At 43.3% G+C, this 23,550-nt stretch overlaps 1 protein-coding gene across 1 annotated transcript in view; it reads right to left on the reverse strand.

Moving 5' to 3' along the window:
• LOC118588635 (T-cell immunoglobulin and mucin domain-containing protein 2-like) overlaps positions 1-23,012 on the reverse strand; it is a 29,521-nt gene extending 6,509 nt beyond the window's left edge. The window contains exons 1-5 of the mRNA XM_036195206.1: positions 22,963-23,012; positions 19,840-19,974; positions 9,839-9,896; positions 6,017-6,349; positions 1,265-1,483 (exon numbers count right to left, since the gene is read on the reverse strand). Of these exons, the coding sequence (XP_036051099.1) occupies positions 1,265-1,483; positions 6,017-6,349; positions 9,839-9,887 (601 nt within the window). The 5' untranslated portion in view covers positions 9,888-9,896; positions 19,840-19,974; positions 22,963-23,012. The remainder of the gene's footprint in view (positions 1-1,264; positions 1,484-6,016; positions 6,350-9,838; positions 9,897-19,839; positions 19,975-22,962) is intronic.
• Positions 23,013-23,550: the final 538 nt, after the last annotated feature.

Consider the following 23,550-nt stretch of genomic DNA (forward strand, 5'->3'; position numbering starts at 1 on the left):
ATCTCACAGTTCTTCAGTGTGTGCAGCTGCCTTGAAGAGAGAGTTGATCTCACAAATCCTGTGTCTAAAATCCCAGTTATAACCTAGAGCTCTCTGCACACTTGGTGTGTATCTCAGTCCTTCAAAGTCCTCCTGCTTGAAGGTACCAGAAGGCCAATGAGAGGACAGGATATAAATACCTCCCATCAGATTACTCCAACAACAACAACAATGACAGAAAGCTGTGTGGCTTCTTCTACTTGTCAGGATCCAGCCCTACCTCAAGGGATGAACACGTTTTAGGAAGCTTCGAGAACCCATTTCATAGCTATCTTTTCAATCCTAGATGTAGAAGGTTAAAACATAAAGTTGCTTCAGGATGGCAAACTTCTTGTAAGTCAAGTTACTACCCATTAATATGACTCAAAGGCATGAGCATGTTAAATCATTTCCTAAAGCCTTTGAATTTGATGAGTTTTTTCCATCCCTACAAAGCACTCATATTGCACTTTTCATGCTACATGAATAAATTGAGAGATCCTTAAAGTAAACTTTACAAGTCCTCCATTGCCTCTTTAAAATGGTGGAGTTAGGATGCCTTGCTCATGAGGATGTGGAAATACTACAAACCCTCCAAGCATCAGAATCAGAGAACCAGCTTCCAACCCAAGTTAACAGGGACAGAGTCAGAGCCACTTTCTCTCCTCATAACTTCCACCATGAGATTTCTGACTTTGTCAGTTCCTGTCACTGTAAAATAGGGACAGGTCACAGATATATAGAACACAAGTGTCTGAGAATTAAACTTGCATCTTGAAGCATGTAGCATACTGCCTGGTGCTCATGAAATGCTAACTGATAGCTTCCCTGAACTATGGACTCAGCTGGATGACCCAATTCCAGAATGGATGTAAGTGGTCAAGAGTCTCCCTATGCTGACCCTAGTTTTCAGTCAGTCCTTAGTTTTTCATCAGAAAGTCATGTCCAGCTGGACCAGATTCCTCCCATCCTCATCAGCTTTCCTAGATCGGTGATCCACCTAAGTCTGGCTACTAGTGAATCACCTGGGAGTCTGATATGGAGAGACAGGTGTCCTCCATCTTCAAGCTCTTACACAGCAGAGGGTGAATGTAACTTATGACTGGAAAATTACAGACTTTGTGAAGCTGTTGTTGGGCTCAGCTAAAACCTCTTCACCTATATTATACTTCTGGCTTGATTACTGTCTGTGTCCTACCAACTGTCATGAGAAGGTCTCTGGGTCCTGAACCACATTGGCTTGTACCTGCTGTGTGAGTCTGTGGGTGTGTTTGTGTTGGAGGAAGAGAGGTTGAGACTCGGGGTGATGTTGGTACATGGGTGAGTCTTGCTGAAATAGTCCTGGGTCTTGCTGTAGTTGTGGGTCTTGTTGTAATTGTGGGTCTTGTTGAAATAGTCCTGGGTCTTGCTGTAGTTGTGGGTCTCCGTGTAGTTGTGGGTCTTGTTGGAGGATTTGTGGGAATTTCTGCATTTAGGAATTGAAACAAAGAAGAATCAGTCAAGCAAGAATAGACAAGTGCTTCTGTTGTAGCACCTGTGAGAGGCTGTCCTGAGAGGCTCTTCTCCTGAACTTCTGTTCTTTGTCATTGACCAACTCAGACTGGGCATGGCAGTGGAGACAGCTCACCAATAGGAGGCAGCTGCACTTATCACATGGAGCTGAGCACAGAGCCCATGTTCATAAGGACACATTGTATAAATGACAGATGTCAGGTCCTCAGATCTCTAAGCATCTCTGTGACACTGAGAGGGTATGGGGGGTGCTGGAACTGCTCTCAGTGGTGACTGACTTCACCTACAGCTTCCATGCCCAGCATGGTCACTTCAGTCAGTCCTGAGGGGACACAACATACAGCCCTGAATCTTAGCATGCAGATACCACACAAACCCCAACTTAATGGGATTTGCACATTTGGGTAGACAGTGGATATTGTCTATGGTTCCTTCCAATGTAAGACAGACCAGGTGAAGACCCCTTATCCAAAAATGCTTGGTACCCAGTGTGTGATAATTTAAATCTTCCTTAAATATTTGGAATATGTATATAGATAATATCTATTGGGTAGGGCTCAAGTATAAACATGGATTGATGTAGCATTCATATAATTACTCTTTACATATGTAGCTTAAAAGGTAACTTTATACACTGTGGATAATTCTGCACATGATACTTTCATGATATTTAGTGTTCAAGGTGAATAATCCATACTCAAAAGTTTCCAGATTTTGGAGCACTGTAGACTTGGAATGTTAGGATTAGGCAGGCTCAACTTACAATTCACAAATCAACAGCATCCAAAGTGCTGCAAGGATCCAAACAGCTACTGATGGTCTCAGTGTGCAGAGTTCCTAGACAGGAGCTAAGGCAAAGTGGTGCTGGGATCAAACAGTCATCCAGGACTCATACTGTCTGTGTCAGCAGACACATGTGTTCCCTGTAAGTAATCCCCTTTGATCTTGACTGTGCTGACTACAAAATGAAACCTGGACAATGAGAATTAAATGCTTTGAAAACTCTTTATCTTTATACAATGTAGTCCCATGTGTGTTTACTGTGAATAGAAGAAAATACTGCATTGTTCCTACTATGTGCAGGGAAGTAGTGGGAGTAGAGCATCCCCTTATATTCACTACATTTATTTATCTTTTATTTGTGTGTTTGTGGAATGTCACAAATGTGGATGCCAGGGAATAACTTTTCAGAGTCTCTTCTCTCCTTCTACCATGTGGGCCCAAGAATTGAACTTAGGTCATTAAGTATAACAGTGGGTGACTTTTCCCACTGAGCCATCTCACTGGACCCCAAACCTCTTTTATGTAGAGGGTCAGATGAAAGGATTGTTGTTTCAGGGACACAAAAACAGGTGTTCAGGAGCAAGCACTCATGTCAATCAATCTGAAAGTCACTGCTGACAACGGAGCAAGGAGTGGGTGTGGCTGTGCTGCAATAGAACTATTCCCAGCAGCAGGGGTCTGTTTATAACCTGGTCTGGTTAGTTTGCTGGTCCAGTCTAACGTGTGGGCAGAGGCCTGAGCACAGTACACACCCTCCCTGGAGAGTATACATCTCTGAGGTGGAGAAAAGCAAGCATGCGATCAATCTAGTCAGAAGATCACTGTGAGAACAAACCCAGGAAAGAATCACCAGCTCGGGAGCTTTGCTTCTCTTGCTCTGGGAAATTTTTTCTCCCATGTAGATGGGAAAGTCAAAGGAGCTGATGAGGTTCCCAGGACACCTGAAGATGAAGCTGTGTGTGTTAAAACCATGAGAAGATGTAGATTTGGTTGTTAAAGGAGGAAACAGTGTTGCTGGCTCATTTATGGACACACTGAGGGTTGGACAGGGACATTGTAAACACTGACCTGTTGACGAATTTCTAAGCTTCATGAAACCTTCAATTAATCAACTGAATTGGTAACTTTATTGTGTCATGCCGTGCCTATCCCCTTCTAGTGCTGTGGTTCTAACCCCACAGTCTTAGGCAGGAATGTGTGGTAGACAAGTGCATTTCCCAAGCTACAACCACAGCCCTCACTTGGTTCTTGTGTGTTTGCAGTTCTGGGACAGAACTCAACTCTTCAGGCATGCTAGACAAATTTCTAGACATCCAATAAGGTAGTTTATTATTTTTTTTACTGATCTCTCTCTCTCTGTCTCTCTGTCTCTGTCTCTGTCTCTGTCTCTCTCTCTCTCTCTCTCTCTCTCTCTCTCTCTCTGTGTGTGTGTGTATTTGAACGTGGGTTTATTCTCATGTGAGTGGGTACCTTTGAAGGCCAGAACCATTCAACTTCAGCCAGATAAGTAATATAATTTCACACCTGTGATAACCACTTAACACCTTATGTCTCTCCCCCAATGCCATCTCTGTATATCTGTATTTGCACATTCTATGACCAGCTTCTTCTGGCTTCCCTAAGTTGCCTCTCAGGCATAGTTTTCCAAGGCAGCTCTTTGCCTGTCAGAATGGACTTTATCCTAAGGAGGTGTGGTCACACATGCCCATTATCTCAACACTGGGGAGGCTAAGGCATGAGCAAGAAGTTCCACATCAACCTGATTTACAAAGCAAGGCCTAGTGTCAATATCAATAAATCAGGCAATCAATAAACAGAGATCCAGAAAAATGGTTCAATGGGTGGAAGCCCTTGACTTTCAAACCTGGTCAACTGACTTACATTCACACAAGGGTATAACAATAGTACCAACCACACAAGTTTGTCCTCTAGCAATTCATCATGGTATGCAAACCCACCACATACCCATCATTCACACACAGCCACACAATAATAAATGCACTTTTAAAATCCAATTAAATACAAAAATAAATGAATGGATGGATGGATGAATAACAAAGTCTAGAAGCTGACAGACTACAGAACAATGTTCTTAATTTAAAAATATAGAGACAGATTATTTCTATTATATCTACTATTGATTTCTATTGTCCGTGTAGACTCTTACATAAAAAGAGATTAGGTACAGCATCAGAAGCCAGGATGTCCTCATGAGCCTATTCTTTTAGTCAATGTAAAATAAAAAAAAAATCAGCATATCTACCTCTAGGAGAATGTAAGACTTAGTGCTGGTGGTACAGTCCTTTAATCCCAGCACTCTGGAGGCCAGCCCGATCTACAGATAAGTTCCAGGACAGCCAAGGCTACACAGATAAACTCTGGAAAAAAAAACAAACAGAAAGAAAGAAAGGAAGGAACAAAAGAAAGAGAGAAAGGAAGGAAGGAAGAAAGAAAGAAAAAAGAGTCCAGATTTGGGGTTTTCACAAACTTCTTACTGTTAGAACATGGGCTTGTACCTTTAGACCAGATCCCCTAATGCCAGAGTCTGACTAGGTCAACCCCACCTCCCTGCTGCTCTCTGACACAGTTAAGAGTTGGCTGCTAAATCTCCTAACAGCAGCCCCTGATTTATGGACCTAATCAACATCTGGCTGTTCAAAACTCTCTGTCACTTATGCTATGGTAAACTAAATCACATGATAGGAAACTTCCTTCCTGAATGAAAAAAAAAAGAAACAAAAGGAAGACATGACTACTCCTACCCATGGTGGAAAAGATGATTTGTTGTAGGTATGAGGGAGAAAACAGGAAGAGGCATCCGGAAGGATCCAGAGTGAACTTGACCAGCAACCTGAACTCACCACGTGAGGAGAGGAGAAAGCAAGGAGCCAAGAGTGGGGGCCAAAGGGGCATGCACATCTAACCAAAATGACTGGGTTACATAGGCAAAAGCAGCTGGGGGAGGGGCAGCCCAGCCCAGTCCCTAAACTGGAAAATGTATGGAAGGGGTGGGTGTGCCACATGCTGGCCTTGCTGAGAGAATGGCAGCCAGTGTATGCTTTGATATGTTAACAAACACCTTAGTTAGCCTTTATCCTGAGACCTAGCACCTAACACCTCCACCACTAAAAGATGTAACAAGTCAAGACTTTCTCCTTGTTCTGGGGACCAGCCTGAGGCTGCTCAGGGGGAATGCTGATAGGATTATTCTGCAGGCTGCTCTCTGTAAACCTGCCATTCCAGTCATGGCAGCCATCTCTCTCTAGTCCTCCCTCTCTCCCTCTCACATTTCTGCTCTTAATGAAACTCCTCTCCAGGTTGTAAAGAGAAGCTCCTCCTTCCTTGAAAACCTCTTCACACCCCATCAAGGGATGAACCTCAAAGATGGTCTTGTTTCTGTCTAATGCTCTCCCTCCCAGCTGAAGGTCTGATCTCAGCCTTGGGGCCTCCTCATTCTAATAAGGCTGATTGGAGGGAATTGTGTGTCAGAGTCATTTATGGACTAGCAGCTGCTGCTCATCTGTTACTACACTGCTGAGTGACAGGGAACAGGTGTTGGAGGGAACCCTCAGAACTCTCCACCTATACACAAATACTTTAATAGCAACTTTCGGTTTCCTTCTTAGAGGAAAACAGAAAATATTAGCACACAGAGGACTAGGGTCACTTGAAGAAATAAACAAAGGAAATACAGAAAGCTTACCTGGTTTAACTTCCAAGGAATAGGTCACATAACGGAAAGATCCAGGAATCTCCACTATACAACAATATGGACCACTGTCACTCTGAAGAGCATTCTCTATTGTCAAGGACACGTTTCCTTCTGAAATATGACCCTTTAGCTGGTATCGGCTCTTCCTCTGATAGGAGACTTGATATCCATTGGTCCAGATAAGGGTTCTAGCACAATAAACAGATTTACATTCGCCAAGGCCCCAGCATGCGGTAGTGATTCCCTCATTTGTTGAGTAAGTACATGGCAGTGTCACAGGGTGACCCACCACACCTTCCACTACTGGGTAAGAACCCAGAGCACCTGTGATGGAAAAAAGAAGAGAGGGAGAAGAAATGGAGAATTAGTACCCAACATTTTCCTATAATTTTTTCTTATTTCTTTTCAGAAAAATTAAGGTAGTGGTTATTCAACTGGAATTTCATTTAGGGTATCATGAAAGTGAGGCAAGTGCTGTCCACTGAACTACAGCTCCAGTCCTTCTTTATCATTGGTGTTTTGGGAGTATGAGGAGGGGTTAGAGGGAATGACAACTTAATGTTTGCTGTTATCATTTGGTTTTCTGAGCCAGGGTCTCACTTTGTAGCCTTGGCTGGCCTGGAACTTGCTGTGTAAGCCAGGCTGACTTCAAACTCCCAGAGCTCGGGCTGCCTCTACCTCCCCAATCCTATGATTACATGTCCAGTTTTACAGCTTGAATTTGAAGACTGTAAACAGTTGTCTCTTAACATATTCTTTCTCAATTTGATCACTTAATAGACTCATTTGAGAACAAAACAATTTCTTTGTGGTATGATATTCACGCAGCTTTTCTTCTCTTTCCTCAACTTCAGTGAGTAACTTTCTTTGAAGAGAGGGTTTTTTTATACCTCATCTGGCTCAAAATCATGATCCTCCCACCTCTGACTCCTGAGTGCTGGGGTATTAAACATACTCCACTGAGACTAGCTCAAATGTTTCATTCTTTAAAATTTAAAACTTTCTCGCAGGGTTGGGGATTTAGCTCAGTGGTAGAGCGCTGGCCTAGCAAGCACAAGGCCCTGGGTTCAATCCTCAGCTCCAAAAAAAAAAAAAAAAAAATCAGAAGTGATGGGCTAGAAAGATGGCTCAGAGGTTAAGAGCACTGGCTGCTCTTCCAGAGGTCCTGAGTTCAATTCCCAGCAACCACATGGTGGCTCACAACCATCTGTAATGAGATCTGGTGCCATCTTCTGGCCTGCAGGCATACATGCAGACAGAACACTGTATACATCATAAATAAATAAATCTTTAAAAAAAAATTAAACTTTCTATATCAGAAGCTTGGCGGTGGGTAATGCTTTTAAACCCAGAACTCACTTGTAAACCCAGAACTCACTTGTAAACCCAGAACTTGGGAAGAAGAAGGAGGAAGATAAGGAATTCAGGTCAGCTTCAGCTAACTAAGGACTTGAAGGCAGGCCTAGGATTTGGAGAGCCTGTCTCAAACCAGCCCTCCTCCTCCTTCCCCACAGTGCTATGACAACAAAATCACTAACTCTTTCCACCTCTCCTAATCAAAGAGCAGAGCCAGGGCTTTGGAAAAGCATTGTTGGCTTCAAGGCAGAACCTTAGTAACTTCAAAGTCAGTCTTCAGAAAGGAGAGACTGAGGCTTATTCTGAATTTTATGATTGACTCTCAAGACACACACACAGACACACAGACACACACAGAGACACACACACAGACACACACACAGACACAGACAGACACACACACACACACTCACACACACACTCACACACACACTAAGCAGAGGTGCTTTCTTAAAAGTTGGTAACATTCCAGAACTTGAGCAAGACCTACTAACTAGTAAAGTAAGATCACATACTCAGAAAATACACAACCAATAATGTAATGATGCAATTTTAAAACTGAAATGATTAAATATAATTCTTTTGGAGACGATGGAATAACATTTCTAATACTAATAGCTTCCATTGTGGCCTTTAAAGGAACTCTGAGGGCTGAGGATACAGCTCAATAATACTGTGCTTAGCTAGCCCATGCTAGCCCCTGTGTTGGATCCCAGCACAGGAAACAAACAAACAAAAAGGCCTAGGTTGTGAGTTTGGGACATGACCTTGAAAGTGCACTCCTTGTTCTATAATGAGTGGATTTCTTACTGGGACACTCATTAGTTGATTTTGCTAAATATTTTTTGGGGGGGGTTGGTTTTGTTTTTGTTTGTTTTTTTTTTTGTTTGTTTGTTTTTTAGACAGGGTTTCTCTGTGTAGTTTTGAAGCCTGTCCTGGATCTCACTCTGTAGCCCAGGCTGGCCTCAAACTCACAGATATCTACCTGGCTCTGCCTCCCAAGTGCTGGGATTAAAGGCTTGTGCCACCCCTACCAGGCCTCTTTTAGCTCCTTTGCTCTTTGGGGGCCCACCACCCAATTCCCAAATAAATCACCAAAGTCTTATTATTACTTATGAATGCCTTAGCTTGGTTTATTTCTAGACAGCTTTCCTTAACTTAAATTTTCCTGTTTACCTTTTGCCTCTGGGCCTTTTCTTTTTCTTACTATGTATATCTTACTTTCAGTCTTACTCCATGGCTGGCTGTGTGGCTGGGTGGCTGGCCTCTAATGCCCTGCTCTCCTTGTTCTCTTGCTCCTTTCTTTTTCTCTCTTCTCCTCCTTCTATTTATTCTCTCTGCCTGCCAATCTCCCTATCCTTACTCCTGCCTTGATACTGGCTGTTCAGCTCTTTATTAGACCAATCAGATGTTTCAATAGAAGCACATCTTCACAGAGTTAAACAAATGCAACATAAGAGAACCCAACACATCTTTGTATCATTAAACAAAATTGAGCTGGGCGGTGGTGGCACACACCTTTAATCCCAGCACTCGGGAGGCAGAGCCAGGCGGATCTCTGTGAGTTTGAAGCCAGCCTGGGCTACAAAGTGAGTCCCAGGAAAGGTGCAAAGCTACACAGAGAAACCCTGTCTTGAAAAACCAAAAAGAAAAAACAAAAAAACAAATGTTCCACAGCGTAAACAAATGTAACATGTCTTAAAACAATATTCTACAACAAAATATCTTACGATCACAAATAAAATATAATTGCAATTAAGTCATAGAAATATATTTTATTTTTCACCAGTGATCTTAGCTCTCTGTGGGTAGAGGCAGAAGGATCAAAGGTTTGAGGTGATTCTCAGCTAGCTATAAAGTTGGAGGCCAGCCTGGACTAATTTAGACCCTGTCTCAAAATCAATTATATTATTCCTTCTATCTCCCCTTTCATAAAACACTTTGCATTAGAATGTTTAAGTTAAATATATGAAAATGGTTTTAAAAAGCAAAAATACACAAAGAAATGTAATGAAGGCTGACTTTGAGTAGTCATCATGTATGGAAAGCTCTGTTTGTAATTTTTTATTAACCTTTGACTATAACATGAATGTATGTGCACTCACCCTTACTTGTCCATAACTTGAATTTACATGCAATCAGATTTACTTGTCCATAGCATCCATACATGTGCTCTCACCCCATACTTGTTTATCACATTCATATATGTGTACTCACTCTTACTTGTCAATCACATGAATGCATGTGTTCTCACCTCATGACTGACATGTTCTTGGGGATCACGTTTATTTAGCCATAAGTTTTGAAATTGATACAGGTTAAGAAAGTTCTTTGGAGCTACAATTTATCCTGATTCTCTGCTCACGACATAAGCCAAAATCAAAAAGGCCCGAAGATTGTCATCTCTTCTGCCAGCTCTAGCCTCCTCAGCATTCCCCAGCTCACCTACTCACTTACCTGGGAGAAGTAGTATGAGGCCTGAAATGAAGACTTGAGGATGCATCATGGTGTTGACCTGAAGGACAACGAGAAGACACTGGTTAGCTATGGCACTCAGCACACTGTGTCGGGGCATGGCTTCACTCTGACTATGAATCACACAAGCCTCTATGCTAGAGATGTCTGTCCTCCCAAACAGCCTCTTCTTTCTCTGTCCTTCCTCACATTCAGCCAGCAATCTCACTTCTGATCATGAGACAGATAAGGCAGCAAACAGAGAAAACTAAAGGCAGAAACAAGAGTGTGTTCTCTGGTAGAACTCTAAGCAGAGACCAGCCTTCTAACGACAAGGATGCACTTGCCCCCTAGTGGACACAGAGCAGTATCTGCTCAGAGCTACAGTAGGTTAGTCCCTGAATCTCAACCAAAAAACACTAGCAAGATGGAGCGACTATAAAGCATCTCTCATACTTCCACACATAATGACTGAGACCACACCTTCCTGGGGGATGTCTAGAGATAACTAGAAAAGCACTAGGTACAGATCAAAACCTTCCATTCACAGACCCCGTCCATGCCTAGATTTCCTAGAGGTAAAATAGCACCAGTGTCTACTCAGATTTTGTAGAATCTGCTGTGAAGGAAACAATGGTCTATTTACTCAAAGGAACCGAATCCTCCCAGAATCCCTATGACTGCTACTTTTAAGCCCATTTATGAATGATGTTACCTGACTTCAGATTACAACATCTGGATTTCAATGTTTGTTTCTTAATTGTTTTTTACTCATAAAAACATGAGTAACCCTGCCTAGTACTTCATTAATTCCACTTCTAGTCAGAAGATTCCGTGAATTCCTCTCAGAGAGGAAAGTGTTCCCTGTTACCAGTCTTAGTAATGGCTTTCATGAAGCCTCCATGGCTCAGCATCTTCAGGCCTGGGCCCTGCACCATCCACAGTAACAGCCCCGTACTGAGAAGAGACCAGAAAACTAATGCTGCCACTCTAGTGAAGCAATGACTTTGATGGACATTTTGAAAACCTTACTTCTTTCTTAGAAGACAACTTCAGAACATACAAAACCAACACAAGACAGAAGTATTTTACATTTTGACACATAGTTGGTAGAACACGATACCAACCATTCTGTCTCTTTAGAGTTCTATTGAGAAAGGATCCTGTACTTGGGCATTCACTGTCTCCCACAGTTGGCTCCCTTCTTGACACAAGCTCACTGTCACCTAGCCATCTCACAGGGTGTCCTGTGGCCTACTTGCTCATAAAATGAAGGGACAGACAGTCCTAGTTAATAGCTTTCCAGGTTCCCAAAGGAAAACTTCTCAATGTGCTAGAATACAATTGAGTAATATGTGAGGTCTACCATGGAGTAAGCACCTTGCTGGTAGCTTGAAATCTTTTTCCTTTCTGTCTTTACATGCTTAAGAAGAACATACTAGAGTCCACCTGAGCCAACAAATTTTGAGCTGTAGTTCCCCGTAGAATTCACACTGTGAAGATACTGCAGGGAGACTGTGGAAGGATGGAAAGCTGTAGTTCAAGAGCCTTAAATTTTCTCTGGTCTTCTGAGTACCCATGCAACCTCTGCATCTCAGGTAATATCCTTGTGACAATCAGAAAAGCCTGTGGAAAATGTATTGTTACACTTTCATACAGCCACCTTCCACCAACCCTAAAGCTAAGAGTTTTAGAACACCTGAAATGTTTGGAAGAGATTTCTGGCCAGGCTGTTGGGACCTACATGTTTAACCCACAGCTTGCAAAGGGAGGCTGATCTCTGTGGGTTTGAGGCCAGCCTGATCTCAAATCCAGTTATGGAACAAATAGGGCTACACATCAAAAACTCTGTCTCAAAATCTTAGAAAAAGAGAGTTCTGTGTTCTGCTGTGTCCGTCCCATCTACCTGGTGGTCCCACCAGTATACTTGGGAAATGCATTGATTTATGACTTCCTTTTGTTTGGGGACTATAAAATTTCATGTAACCTCCTCCTCAGTAGAGCATGATAGTCATGATAAAGTAACCTGTCTATACATGATATACTAACCTGTGCATGATGAACTAACCATGTTCTGAGCTTTGGTCACTCCAATTTGGATCACAATAACCCCTTATTTCCTTTGGAATAAGAGCAGCATTTTTTGAATTTTTAAAAATTACATTTAAATATCCTTTACATCAGGCAGTGAATGAGCATATTATAGGACATATGTGGACAGAGGACAACTATGTGGAGGAGGTTCTCTCCTTCTTTAATGCCAGTTCTGAGGGTTGAACCCAGGATAGGTGGCAATTGCCTTTATCTACTGAGACATCTCTCAGGCTCAAGGGCCACATTTCACAGTGAAAAGCTAGGAGAACCAATGTTACGGCAGCTCACACAGAATTAAACATGCCTCTTTCAGTGGAAAGGCAACATCTTTCAATATTAGTTTTTCTGTGACCTATGACCAGGCCAAATCCCAATATAAGAAGCTTTTCTGAAAAGATTTTTATTTAAATGCAGTTTTTATTAATAAACTAAGTATGGGGAAGTATGATTCAGAACAATAGGGATGTAAAATTGCAGAACTGTGCAAGCAACTTACACGGGTATGTGAGCAACTAACAAACAAATTCACAAACAATGAGACAGATGGTAAATGTGTAATCAGACCATGTCATGTCCCTCTGACAACCCCACCTCAGCTCTCTCAAGGAGCAGGGAACCCAATTCCTTAGCCAGTGTTTTGACAAAGTCCCTGCCTAGGGCTCAGATTTGCTTTCCTGACTCTTGTCCCACAGCCATGTGGGATCTCTTTCCAATTCATCTCCTACTGTCTGTCTGGGTGGCATTCTGTCTTGGCTCTTGTTCCTTAACCCCACACACAGTTTTCATTTTTTTCTCCTTTCCTACTGATCGCTGGTTAAAAGTCTGGGACATTTCCCCTGGATCACCTGCAGTCTAAAGCAGCCATCCTGCCCGTCTCCCAGATTTCAGTTGCTCATGGCTATCACGACCTTGTGTCCTGAACATCCTTCCATGTGGCTGTGATGGCCTGGTCTCTGCATCTCTCCCCTCCTGGCCAGTGCCACCAAGTAGAAGCTTTATTGTTGTTTCTCTTTGTTTTAGCAGAGCTAACAATAATTTACTAAGGAAAAGTGAAAAGGAGCTCCCAAAAGTAGAGAAGTCCCAAATGAGGAATACTGAAATATTCTAGAAGCCCTCTCCTTTTATTTGAGACAAGGTTTCCCCGACTCCATCACTTCTCTGTCTCTCTAAGATATATGTATATATACATATATATACATATATGTATATATACATATATCATGTATATATAGTATATATAGTGTATATATATATACATACATACACTACATATACCTAGAACCTCACAAAAAGTTAAAACTCATGACAATCTTCCTGACTCATCAATAGAACCTTCTCTGATGAAGGTGTCATTTTGCCTAAGCTCTGTACAGTGTTGTAGCCTGATTTAGCACTTAAAATGTGGCTAGTACAAGTGAGTGAAAATTTTTTTAGACAGGGTCCCTTGGCTGTATGAGAACTCATTATGTAGACTAGGCTGGCCTCAAACTCACAGAGATGTTTTGCCTCTGCCTCTTCAAGTATTGAGATTAAAGCTATGTGCCATCACACTCAGGTAGACTGATTAAGGTACAGTTCTGTAATCCCAGCACTGGAGAAGCCGAGGCAGGAGGACTGGCAATTCTGAGCTAACCTGGGCTATAAAAGATGAAAAACACAAAGAAGCAAACCAAAGTAGAGGCTAAGAGCTTAAGGGAGACAGGTGAAGGGCAGAAGGTATCAGAAGTGAGAAAGGGATGAAGATGGGAGCTGAGGAGCTAAGCCAATAAAAACTACAAATCCTTAGGGGTGGATTTCCCAACACTAGTGCATTGTCTCACACAAGACTAGCTGTTGTACCTAACACTCACAGAGGACATAACCCAGTGGAATTTCTTACAATTTATTTATTACTCTTGTCATAAACTCTCCACTATTGTCCTTGAACGTGTGCAGCCATGGCACTCATGTGAAGAAGAAAACAACTATCAGAGGTGTTTCTCCCCTTCCACCATTATTAGGATTCCAGGATCAAACTCGGGTGTCTGGTTGGCCAAGCACCTTGATCCCCAAGCCTTGTCAGGATGATGGAAGTTTTCTTTGTTAACTGGAGCTTTGCAGTCTTCCTGAGTCACTACATTTTAGGGTCATCTTTGGCATCCTCTGAAGGTTACTCATCACTTGCAGGGGAATACTGTGTGATGACAGGACTCAGGTATGAGACCAGGATTCCCAGTTCCTTACTAAAGAGCTTCATTTGTGGGAATGTGGGGATAGCACACAGCCCAAACCACCCCAACTTAGCCTCTGCTGTCCTCTCTGAAACAGTCCAACTGCTTCAGTTGATGTTATTTTCACTAAAGCAAGACCCCATTGGCCCCCTGCACTACTAGGTACTCACTGAATCACTCCATTGCACCTCAACCCCGCCACTTTATCATAGGCCACTATCCATAAACAGACCCCAAAAATCCTCTCCAAATGGTCTCCTAGTGTCCCATAGCCCCCTGCTAACCTGCTTACCATATAAGTTAGGCATTTCCCTTCATTCCTACTCACATTAGAATGCTAATATTGAGACTGGAGAGATGGCTCACAGTAAAGAGAGTCTACCACTCTTGCAGACCACCTGAGTATGGTTCCCAGCACCAAATTCAGGTGGGTCACAACCACCCTTAACTCCAGTTCCAGAGGATCTGACAGTTGAGAAGTCTTCTGTATTCACATGAACATATCCATACAGGCATATGCATGTACACATAATTTAAAATAAATATGAAATCAGAAAGGTAGATAGATAAAACTATAAGATATTCATGTTTACTATAGCAAACACTACCAGAATACTAAATGTTTACTGATTTTACATTTCATAGCTACAATGAATTATATATAATTCTAGGAATTTTGTATATATTTGGGAATTAAAGACCCCTGATCGCATGACACTTGTACTTTTTGTTTGTTTGATTTGAGACAGGGTTTCTCTGTGTAGCTTTGCGCCTTTCCTGGAACTCACTTTGTAGACCAGGCTGGCCTCAAACTCACAGAGATCTACCTTGCTCTGCCTCCTGAGTGCTGGGATTAAAGGTGTGTGCCACAGGCATGAAGCTTGTATTTACCTTGAAAAGTAATATGTTAAGAAAAACATTTAAAAATGTAATTCAGCAGGTAGTTCAGAGAGGTTAAAGAGTTCACCCTAAGTCACACAGGAGGAGGGCTGCAGACAGACAGCAGTCTTAACCATCTTCCTCTTGGATGAACACGTGAACAAAGGGGAAAGACACGGACAGCAGACAGCAAGCTGCGACAGCTTTAGTGTAGGATGGAGGGGGGATGCAATTTTAACTTGGTTTGCCAGGCTACATGGACTTTCTAATGCTTTCCCAGAGAAGGTGGGATGTGAGCAAAGCTAAAGATGAGGCCAGCCAGAGAGAGTGTCACAGGAGAAGAAAGAGGGAGGGCAAAGGTCCAGATGCAGGAGAGTGCCCGTGGCAGGGGAGGGGGCAGGGAGGGACAGCAATGCACAGGATCAAGGGGCAGGCTGGGTATGGGACTCAGGAGACACTTCTTGAGGACTCTCTTTTCACAAGGACACAGTCATTGCTCTGGTTTAGGGGTGACAGGACTTGGTGCCCTCTGGGGACTGCTCTGACTGCTAGGCAAACAAACAAGGACAGACACCTTAGGATCCATGGCAGGAATTCAGTGTGGAAGAGACAACAGGAGGCAACATCATCAATGAAACCAAGACACTCATGTCTGTGTGCCCAGAAGGCAGTGCAAACTGGGCTTCCTGTAGGCTGGCAGTCTAAAGAGGATGAGATCCTCAGGCCTGAGCTGTGCATGACAGGAGGGTCTGTCAGCAGAGAAGGAGGAGATGCTCCCACCTCAGGCTTTGGAGGAGATATTCTGGGTTTCAGTCATGTTCAATGTGAAATATTTGGGACCACACAGAGGAGGAAGGTCTGGGATAAACATACACTTTGGAGTAACTGCCTTAGAAATGGCAGTTGATAGGTAGAAGCCTGAACTAGGTAGGTATACTGGGAAAAGCCTGTCCTAATGGGGAATACCTTTACTGAGGCTGTTCAGGTTTTTGTGTGTGCTGAGGCAGGGCCCAGGGAATGGCCTTCTTTCAAAGTGGCAACAGAGAAGACATGTCCACACACACAGGCAGAATCAGCTCAAGGAGCAAGAGCATAAACACAAGGAGGGCCTGAAAGTCAAGGTTAAACAATGGTAAAGGCACTGGCAATGGTCCCAAGTCAGCGCTGCAAAGGTCAGGGTATGGTTGGTCCAGAGGACCTTGCACCTGCAGTGCCGGTGACCTTCTCATGTTGGAGACATCAGTGAAAATGGATGTAAGGAAACAGAAACTAGGCAATAGCAGAAAACCCAGAACTGAGGGTCTGTGGACTGAAGCTCTCCTCTCTACACAGCAGATGTCTAAGCAGCTGGACATGAGCTCAAAATCCCTAAGACTGTGACCTTGACTGAGTACAACAGCATCCTGATAGGAGAGGGAGAGAATGCTGAAGGTCAGAGCCAAAGCTATCTCAAGGTATCTTAGATCTTTGAATAGCCATTAGCTACTAAGCTCAGCTTCTAGCAATCTAGTATTAGATAAAACTTGAAATGCAGGCTGGGTTGGCTTCAGCTGGCTCCACCCACTCTGAGGCTGGGAAGGCACTAAATGCAGCATTTTATGACCAGAAATCTCTTTGCCTTGCTGTAGCCCCACCTCATCTCTTGACCCACCAAAGTGGTTGGTTAGTTTTTGATTTAGTTATTTTTATAGCATCTTACTGTACCTTGTCTCAAGATAAAGTGGAAAATAAGTTTTAGAAACCTGATTTAGAGGTCAGTGGCAGAGAGACCCTGGTTTCCGTCTCCAGCACACAGAAAACAGTCACATCAAAGAGCCAACTATGGTGGCACATGTCTTTACTCCACAACCAGGAGGAAGAGGCTCACAGATCTCTGAGCTCCAGGCCAGCCAGATGTACATAGTGAGACCCTTTGCAACAAATAAACAAATAGATAAACCTAAGAGAGAAGGAAGCTCATATAAATTTTTCCATTGTGGAATGTCACTCATGGTGAATTGATGTCCCATAGCCATGATCATTGAAACTGGATCATAATCAACTATTTTATTGCTGTCTTAGACAAGAGTCCATATTTCTATATCGCCAGAGTTTGAAAACACACACATACCATATATACAGGGAAACACGCATGCACACACACACAACATGGGCACAGGGAAACATACATGAAGGCACACACACACACACACACACACACACACACACACACAAATACACACACGGAAAGAAACAGGTAGCAGGCAGTGATCAAAAGGTTTGGGTTTTTTTTCTTTTTCTTTGGCAGGGAGACGGGCGTGCGGTTGAGAAGGGTTTCTTTGTATAGTCCTGGCTGTCCCAGACTGTAGACCAGGCTCCCTTGAACTCAGAGATCTGTCTGCCTCTCCTTCCCTAGTGCTGAGATAAAACATGTGTGCCACCACCATCTAGTGAGTTTTGTGATTTTTGTGCAAACTCCCCAGTAGCCCAGGTTGGCCTCTAGCTCACACTGAAGCACAGTTGATTTTGATTCCCTCCTCCTCCCTCTGTCTCCCAGGGGCTGGGATTTGACAACATGCTTGAATTTGTTTGTTTTTTTTTTTTTTTTTTTGTGTGTGTGTGTGTGTGTAGCTTTGCGCCTTTCCTGGAACTCACTTTGGAGCCCAGGCTGGCCTTGAACTCACAGAGATCCGCCTACCTCTGCCTCCCGAGTGCTGGGATAAAAGGCGTGCACCAAGAGAAAAGTGTCACATGCAGAAAACTAGTGAAAGCTGAGTTGGCCTGCCGGGATTAACGGCGTGTGCCACCACCGCCCAGCCCAGGATTAGGTTTTTTTAATGATAGGATGAACAGTTTGGAAGCCGGGGAACAGTCCAGCTGGTAGACAGCTTGTCTAGGGAGCAGGAAGCCCTGAGTTTGATCTTCCTCATCAGATGAACTAGGCCTGGAGGTGTATGTCAGTAATCATAGCAGCTGGGAAAGGGAAGGCGGGAAGTTCAAGGTCTTCCTCAGCAATGCTTCAGTTCTGAAGAAAGCCTGGGTTATAAGAGCCCCTGTCTCTCCAGGTGGTGGTGGTCCACTCCTTTAATCCCAGCACTCAGGAGACAGAGGCAAGCAGATCTCTGCAATCAAGGTCAGCCTGCTCCTGGAGAGTGAGATTCAGACAGACAGCCTGAGAAGAAGCACCAGAGCCTGCATTCTGGGGAAGGAGTGCACCAGTTTTCAACATAAATGAACACCTTTTTAAAACCTTCTCAAACTTTTCTCTAAATGTCTCCCCCATTACTTACAGAACTCAGGGACTTCCCAGTCCTTGAAAGATTAAATCCAGGAGCCAAAGAGATGGCTCAGTGGTTAAGAGCACTGGCAGCTCTTCCAGAGGTCTTGGGTTCAATTCCCAGCACCCACATGGCAGCTCACAAGTGTTTGACTCCAGTCCCAGGGGACTTTACATTCTCACACAGACATAACATGCAGACAAAACACCAATCAATGCACATGAAATAAAAATAAATAGACCATTAAAAATTTAAAAAGAAAATTAATACCAAACTTGAAAAGCTGCCCAGCAACCCCCCAGTGGACACCTCTTTCCCCCTCAACACTCCAACTAAGCAAAACTTTTCTGCTTCTGGCCAGGCCAAGCTGCCAAACCCAACACAGAACCTCAACTCCAGCAGCTCTTGTGGGGCTCCCCTCTTCCACCAAACAAACTCTTTCTTCAAATATTTTTACTTTGCAAACCACAAAAATCAAGGAAGAAGACTGAAAATATATCTATGCCCTAACTTCCCCATTTCCATGTTATATATAATTACACATCACTTACAGATACAGGCCTATATATATAGGGCTTAATCTAAAAGTACCCGACTGTTTTCTACAGGTTTCTTCTTATTTCTCATGTCAACATTGCTTAAGAAAGGCTTTAATAGGGGCCTGGAGAGATGGCTCAGGTGTTAAAGCACTGGGTTCAATTTCCAGCACCCACATGGCAGCTCACAACATAGCTCCAGTTGCATGGGATATGGCACCCTCATTCATGTAGGCAAAACATCAATGCACATAAAATAAAAATAAATTATGCTTTTAAAATAGAAGGCTGTAATAACTCATCCATAAAAGTCCATTATTCCATTTAAATGAGGCTTTACTGATAGACAATTACATGTTTACACGGTTGGGCTTGCCCGGCGGACTGCTTAACTATTTCTGGTGTAGAATAGCCATCTCAGGCTCTGGCCTTACGTGGTTGCATAAAGCACGCGCGCAGCCATGTTCTACGCGCATGCATGGAGTGCCCTCAGGAGTCCCTGTACGCATGCGCGGCCCCAACCTTTAAAAAGCCTGCACCACCTTGCATGACTCTCTCAGGCTCTCAGGCTCTCTCCTCCTCCTCCTTCCCCCCCTTTCTCCCCCTTCTCTCCTCACCCACGTGTGTGTTTCACCCAGGCCTGTCACCTCTATCCACTTTAATAAAACTCTTCCGTGGTCTTGTTGTGTTCGGGACGTGTTTCTAGCGCCAAATAACTAACATTTACCTTTTTTTTGTTGTTTTGTTTTGTTTTGTTTTTTTGAGACAGGTTTTCTCTGTGTAGTTTTGTACCTTTCCTGGAACTCACTTTGTAGGCCAAGCTGGCCTCAAACTCACAGAGATTGCCTGCCTTGGCCTCCCGAGTGCTGGGATTAAAAGCGTGCACCACCACCACGTGGCTGAGGCTTTACCTTCCAATAATCCAAAGAACTTCCTTGGATGCTGAGCTTCCCTATTGTCTAGAGACATTGCCCCCCCATTGTCCTAATGTCCCACATACAACCCCACATTACCCCATATGTACTTACATTTGATACAGAAACTCCAAGGAGCACTGTCCTGATTGCTTCTCTCCAGCAAGAATCTGCGGAAGACTCTGCTTACCAGTTAGCTAGCAGAGCTCCAGCTTCTTCTAACCCTCTGATGCTGATAGAATTCCAGAGCTGCCAATGGATAAAGACAAGTCTCTCCTGTAATTCCAACCTTATCTCCTGGTTACACTTTCAAGTATTTTGTTTGAAAACTAAGTCTCCCTGGTTCTACAATCTTCTGCAAGATAGTATCTATTCACTGACTTAAAGACTCTTAAGAAAACACTTTAAAACAACAACAACAACAAAACATTTAAGCCGGGTGGTGGTGGCACTCGCCTTTAAACCCAGCACTCAGAAGGCAGAGGCAGGCGGATCTCTGTGAGTTCCAGGCCAGCCTGGTTTATATAGGGAGTCTCTTTTTCCAAAACAAAGAAGCAAGCACAAACAGCAAGAATGAAATTTCTGACTATCTCTACAGCTTCAGCAAAGGCCTTCACTGGAGTTCAGATTCCAGGCTAGAGACCATGCTGACTTTCAGATGGTTCCTGCATTAAGGATTTGAAATACCTGGACAAAATCTGCAGATGAAGGACACTGAAAGGCAGAAAGAATAGAGTATAGATAGAGCCCAGTAAGGGTCCTGGTGCAGAGGCAGAAGGGAAAGCTGACTAATTATGCCCACTGGTCTGCCATTCAACTAAACCATCCTGATAAACGTTTATTTGCAGCCCATGGTAATAGTGCAACAGTTTAAGCAAATGAAGCTAGAGTCTCTGCTTGCAGAAATGTAGGAGAGGATGCCAGCTTCCAAAACTGAGCTTCTCCATGCCCTGATGCCCCTTTCTAGTGTACTAAGTGGCCTATGCAGGCTTTCAGAGTTGGGTAGTTGTGCAATACAATTTTGTGGGGTGTTCACTAGACAACATTGCTAAGACATGGTCTTAAGCAGATAGAAAGTCTTTATTAGCTGGTCTGTGACTACACAGGGTACTCGGGATCCCAGGGCAGCACAGAGCCCTTTTCAGGATGTTTTGAAGCACAAAACCATGCTCTGCTGTCAGAGCCAGTAATGAGTCAACTAGGGTAGCTGAAAAGGGCATGAGGCTGAGAAAGTTACAAGGTGAAGAATAGATGGAGCCGGGCGGTGGTGGCACACACCTTTAATCCCAGCACTCGGGAGGCAGAGGCTGGTGGATCTCTGTGAGTTCAAAGCCAGCAAGCATAGTCTATATACAGAGATCCAAGACAGGCACCAAAACTACACAGAGAAACCCTGTCTCAAACCCCCCCCCCAAAAAAAAATAGATGGAGACAGAAAATTGTTATGCCCAGATCACCAGCACCCTCAAAAGATCACCACAGAGACCAAATCCCATATGCAAAAGCAAAGAACCTTTTTTTTTTTTTTCAAACTCAGAGTTTGGACTCTGTCTGTTGGATACAGTGGTATGAGCAGAAAGCTCTGACTAAGCCCAGGTAGAGTAGCATTTTTACTATAGCAGAGGTTGGGGTTAGGTGATTTCTAGGACTCAGGCCCCTGATTGGCTGACCTTTGTCTAGGGTTATCTGTAAGAGGAAAATAGGTGTGTGTTAGGCTGAGGGACATCTGAGGATCTTATTTAGTGGTTGGAATGTATGGGATGTCAGCTACATCCCCTTAGATGCTGGACCGTCCCTGGGTGGTATTAGCTTACGTCTTTTCCTGGATCCAGGTGTTGCCTGCCAGTAAACCGTCACAGAAGCTGTGCCTGGGCCCCTAAGCCTGTCATGGTAGTTAGTCTGGGAGCAATCCACAGGTTCTCATCTTCTGTGGAAACAAAAACAGAACCTCTTTTCCAGAACAATGTATACTTAGAGATAAACTTTGAAGTCAAAATACCTTTAAAATATGTATATATTGGTTTAACTCAGCAACCTTTATAATCCAATGTATTCTGCAGTTAAAAATCCCAAAGCCAATATAATCCATACTCTGTGATTTCCACTTTAAATGGCTTATTTTTATTTTACATTCATTGTCTCTTTAAAGATTTTATATTTTAAAATTACCTATTTTTTTTATATAACTATCTATCTTCTCTTCCAAGCCTATATACATTTTTACACATAATGTAAACCATGAAGAGCTTTATTCCATATGAACCTGTCTTATTGTGAAACTATAATCCTACTCTGACTAAGAGAGATTTTAAGCTGTTAAGCTGTGTGGTGACTTTAACTGTTGACTTTGCATCCCTCAGCTTCCCAACATGGCAGAGATACATTTACAGCCAAATCTAGGAAGCAGTGGGTTTATCCCTCCATGCAGCAGTGTGTACACCAGAAACCTTTTTCTCTGGTACTAGCTAAAGTTAATTCCACCATGCAGTGTGCTACAAAGCTTGGAGACACCTCTGTGTATGGAGGCGGGAATCTGCCAGTGTAGCTCAAGATTGGCTAGAACAGTAGGAAGAGCATGAGACTCTTAAACCCAGGGTCATCGGTTCGTGCCCCACATTGGGTCCCAAAGGTAGTTCAGGGTTTTCTGCAGTCCTGAGTTCCTTCAGTCCTGTGGCACTTATAAAATAATCATTCAGAAGCATAATATTATTTACAAACTGTATGGCCTATGGCAGGCCTCTTGCTAGCTAGCTCTTACATCTTTAATTAACCCATTTCTATTACTCTATGTTTTGCCATGTGTTTACCAGTCTGCTGGCATGTTCCTCTTTGGGCAGCAGGCTGGCTTCCACCCAGACTCTGCCTTTCTCTTTCCTGTCTCCCTCCTTGGATTTCCCACCTGCCTCTACTCTGCCTTTCCATAGGCCAAAGCAGTTTAATTATTAACCAGTGGGAACACAGACATTCACAGTGTATATAGAAAGACATCCCCCAGCCCCATACTGTTACCACCACATAGCAGGAAGTTTGGTCTCAGCTCCTACTGAACACAAAGTAGATAGGGCCAAGTTTCCTATCCCATATCTCTTCTTAATGCTCCTTGTCAGGCTCAGATGACCACACAGCTGTATATGTAATTCTAAACGGTCTTATTAAATAAGAAACACAGAGCCAAATGCAGAGTTAAAAGCCCAGAGATGAGAGAGCAGTAGCCAAGAGCTAAGACCACCTTCTTACCACTCGCTGCCGTCCTTCCCCAGAGAAAGAGACCTTTTTCCTGTTTATCTGTATTTTTCTTGACTTTCTGTTCTGCCTTTCTCATTGGCTCCAAACTCAACCACATGACTTTCTCATCACTTCCTGTCTATACAGACCTCGAAGTCTCTATGGTTGGTACTTTAAAGGTGTGTGTCTCCATGCTGGCTGTGTCCTTGAACACACAGACTCCGCTTGCCAAGTGATCGGATTAAGGGCGTGTGCTACCACTGCCAGACTGCTGCTTAATGGCTATGACCTCCGATCCCCAGGCAACTTTATTTATTAACATACAAATAAAATCACATTTCAGCACAAATAAAATATCACCATGCACAGCCTGTAGATTATCCTTTCCATTTCCTTCCTTTTTGAAAACCTTTCTCTTTCCTGTCTCCTTCCTTGGATTTCCCACCTGCCTATTATATTCTCCAATATAAGATTCTATTGAAAGACCCCCTCCAGTAGCTTGACTGCTGTAACGCCATTTTGCAAGGCTTAAACATAAAGAACAGGATATCTGCAGTTCAGGGGAAGAAGGCCAAACAGGAGTTCATAACTATAGTCGGC

Source organism: Onychomys torridus, chromosome 8, assembly GCF_903995425.1.
Source record: "Onychomys torridus chromosome 8, mOncTor1.1, whole genome shotgun sequence".
In the NCBI taxonomy this organism is placed as follows: Eukaryota; Metazoa; Chordata; class Mammalia; order Rodentia; family Cricetidae; genus Onychomys; species Onychomys torridus.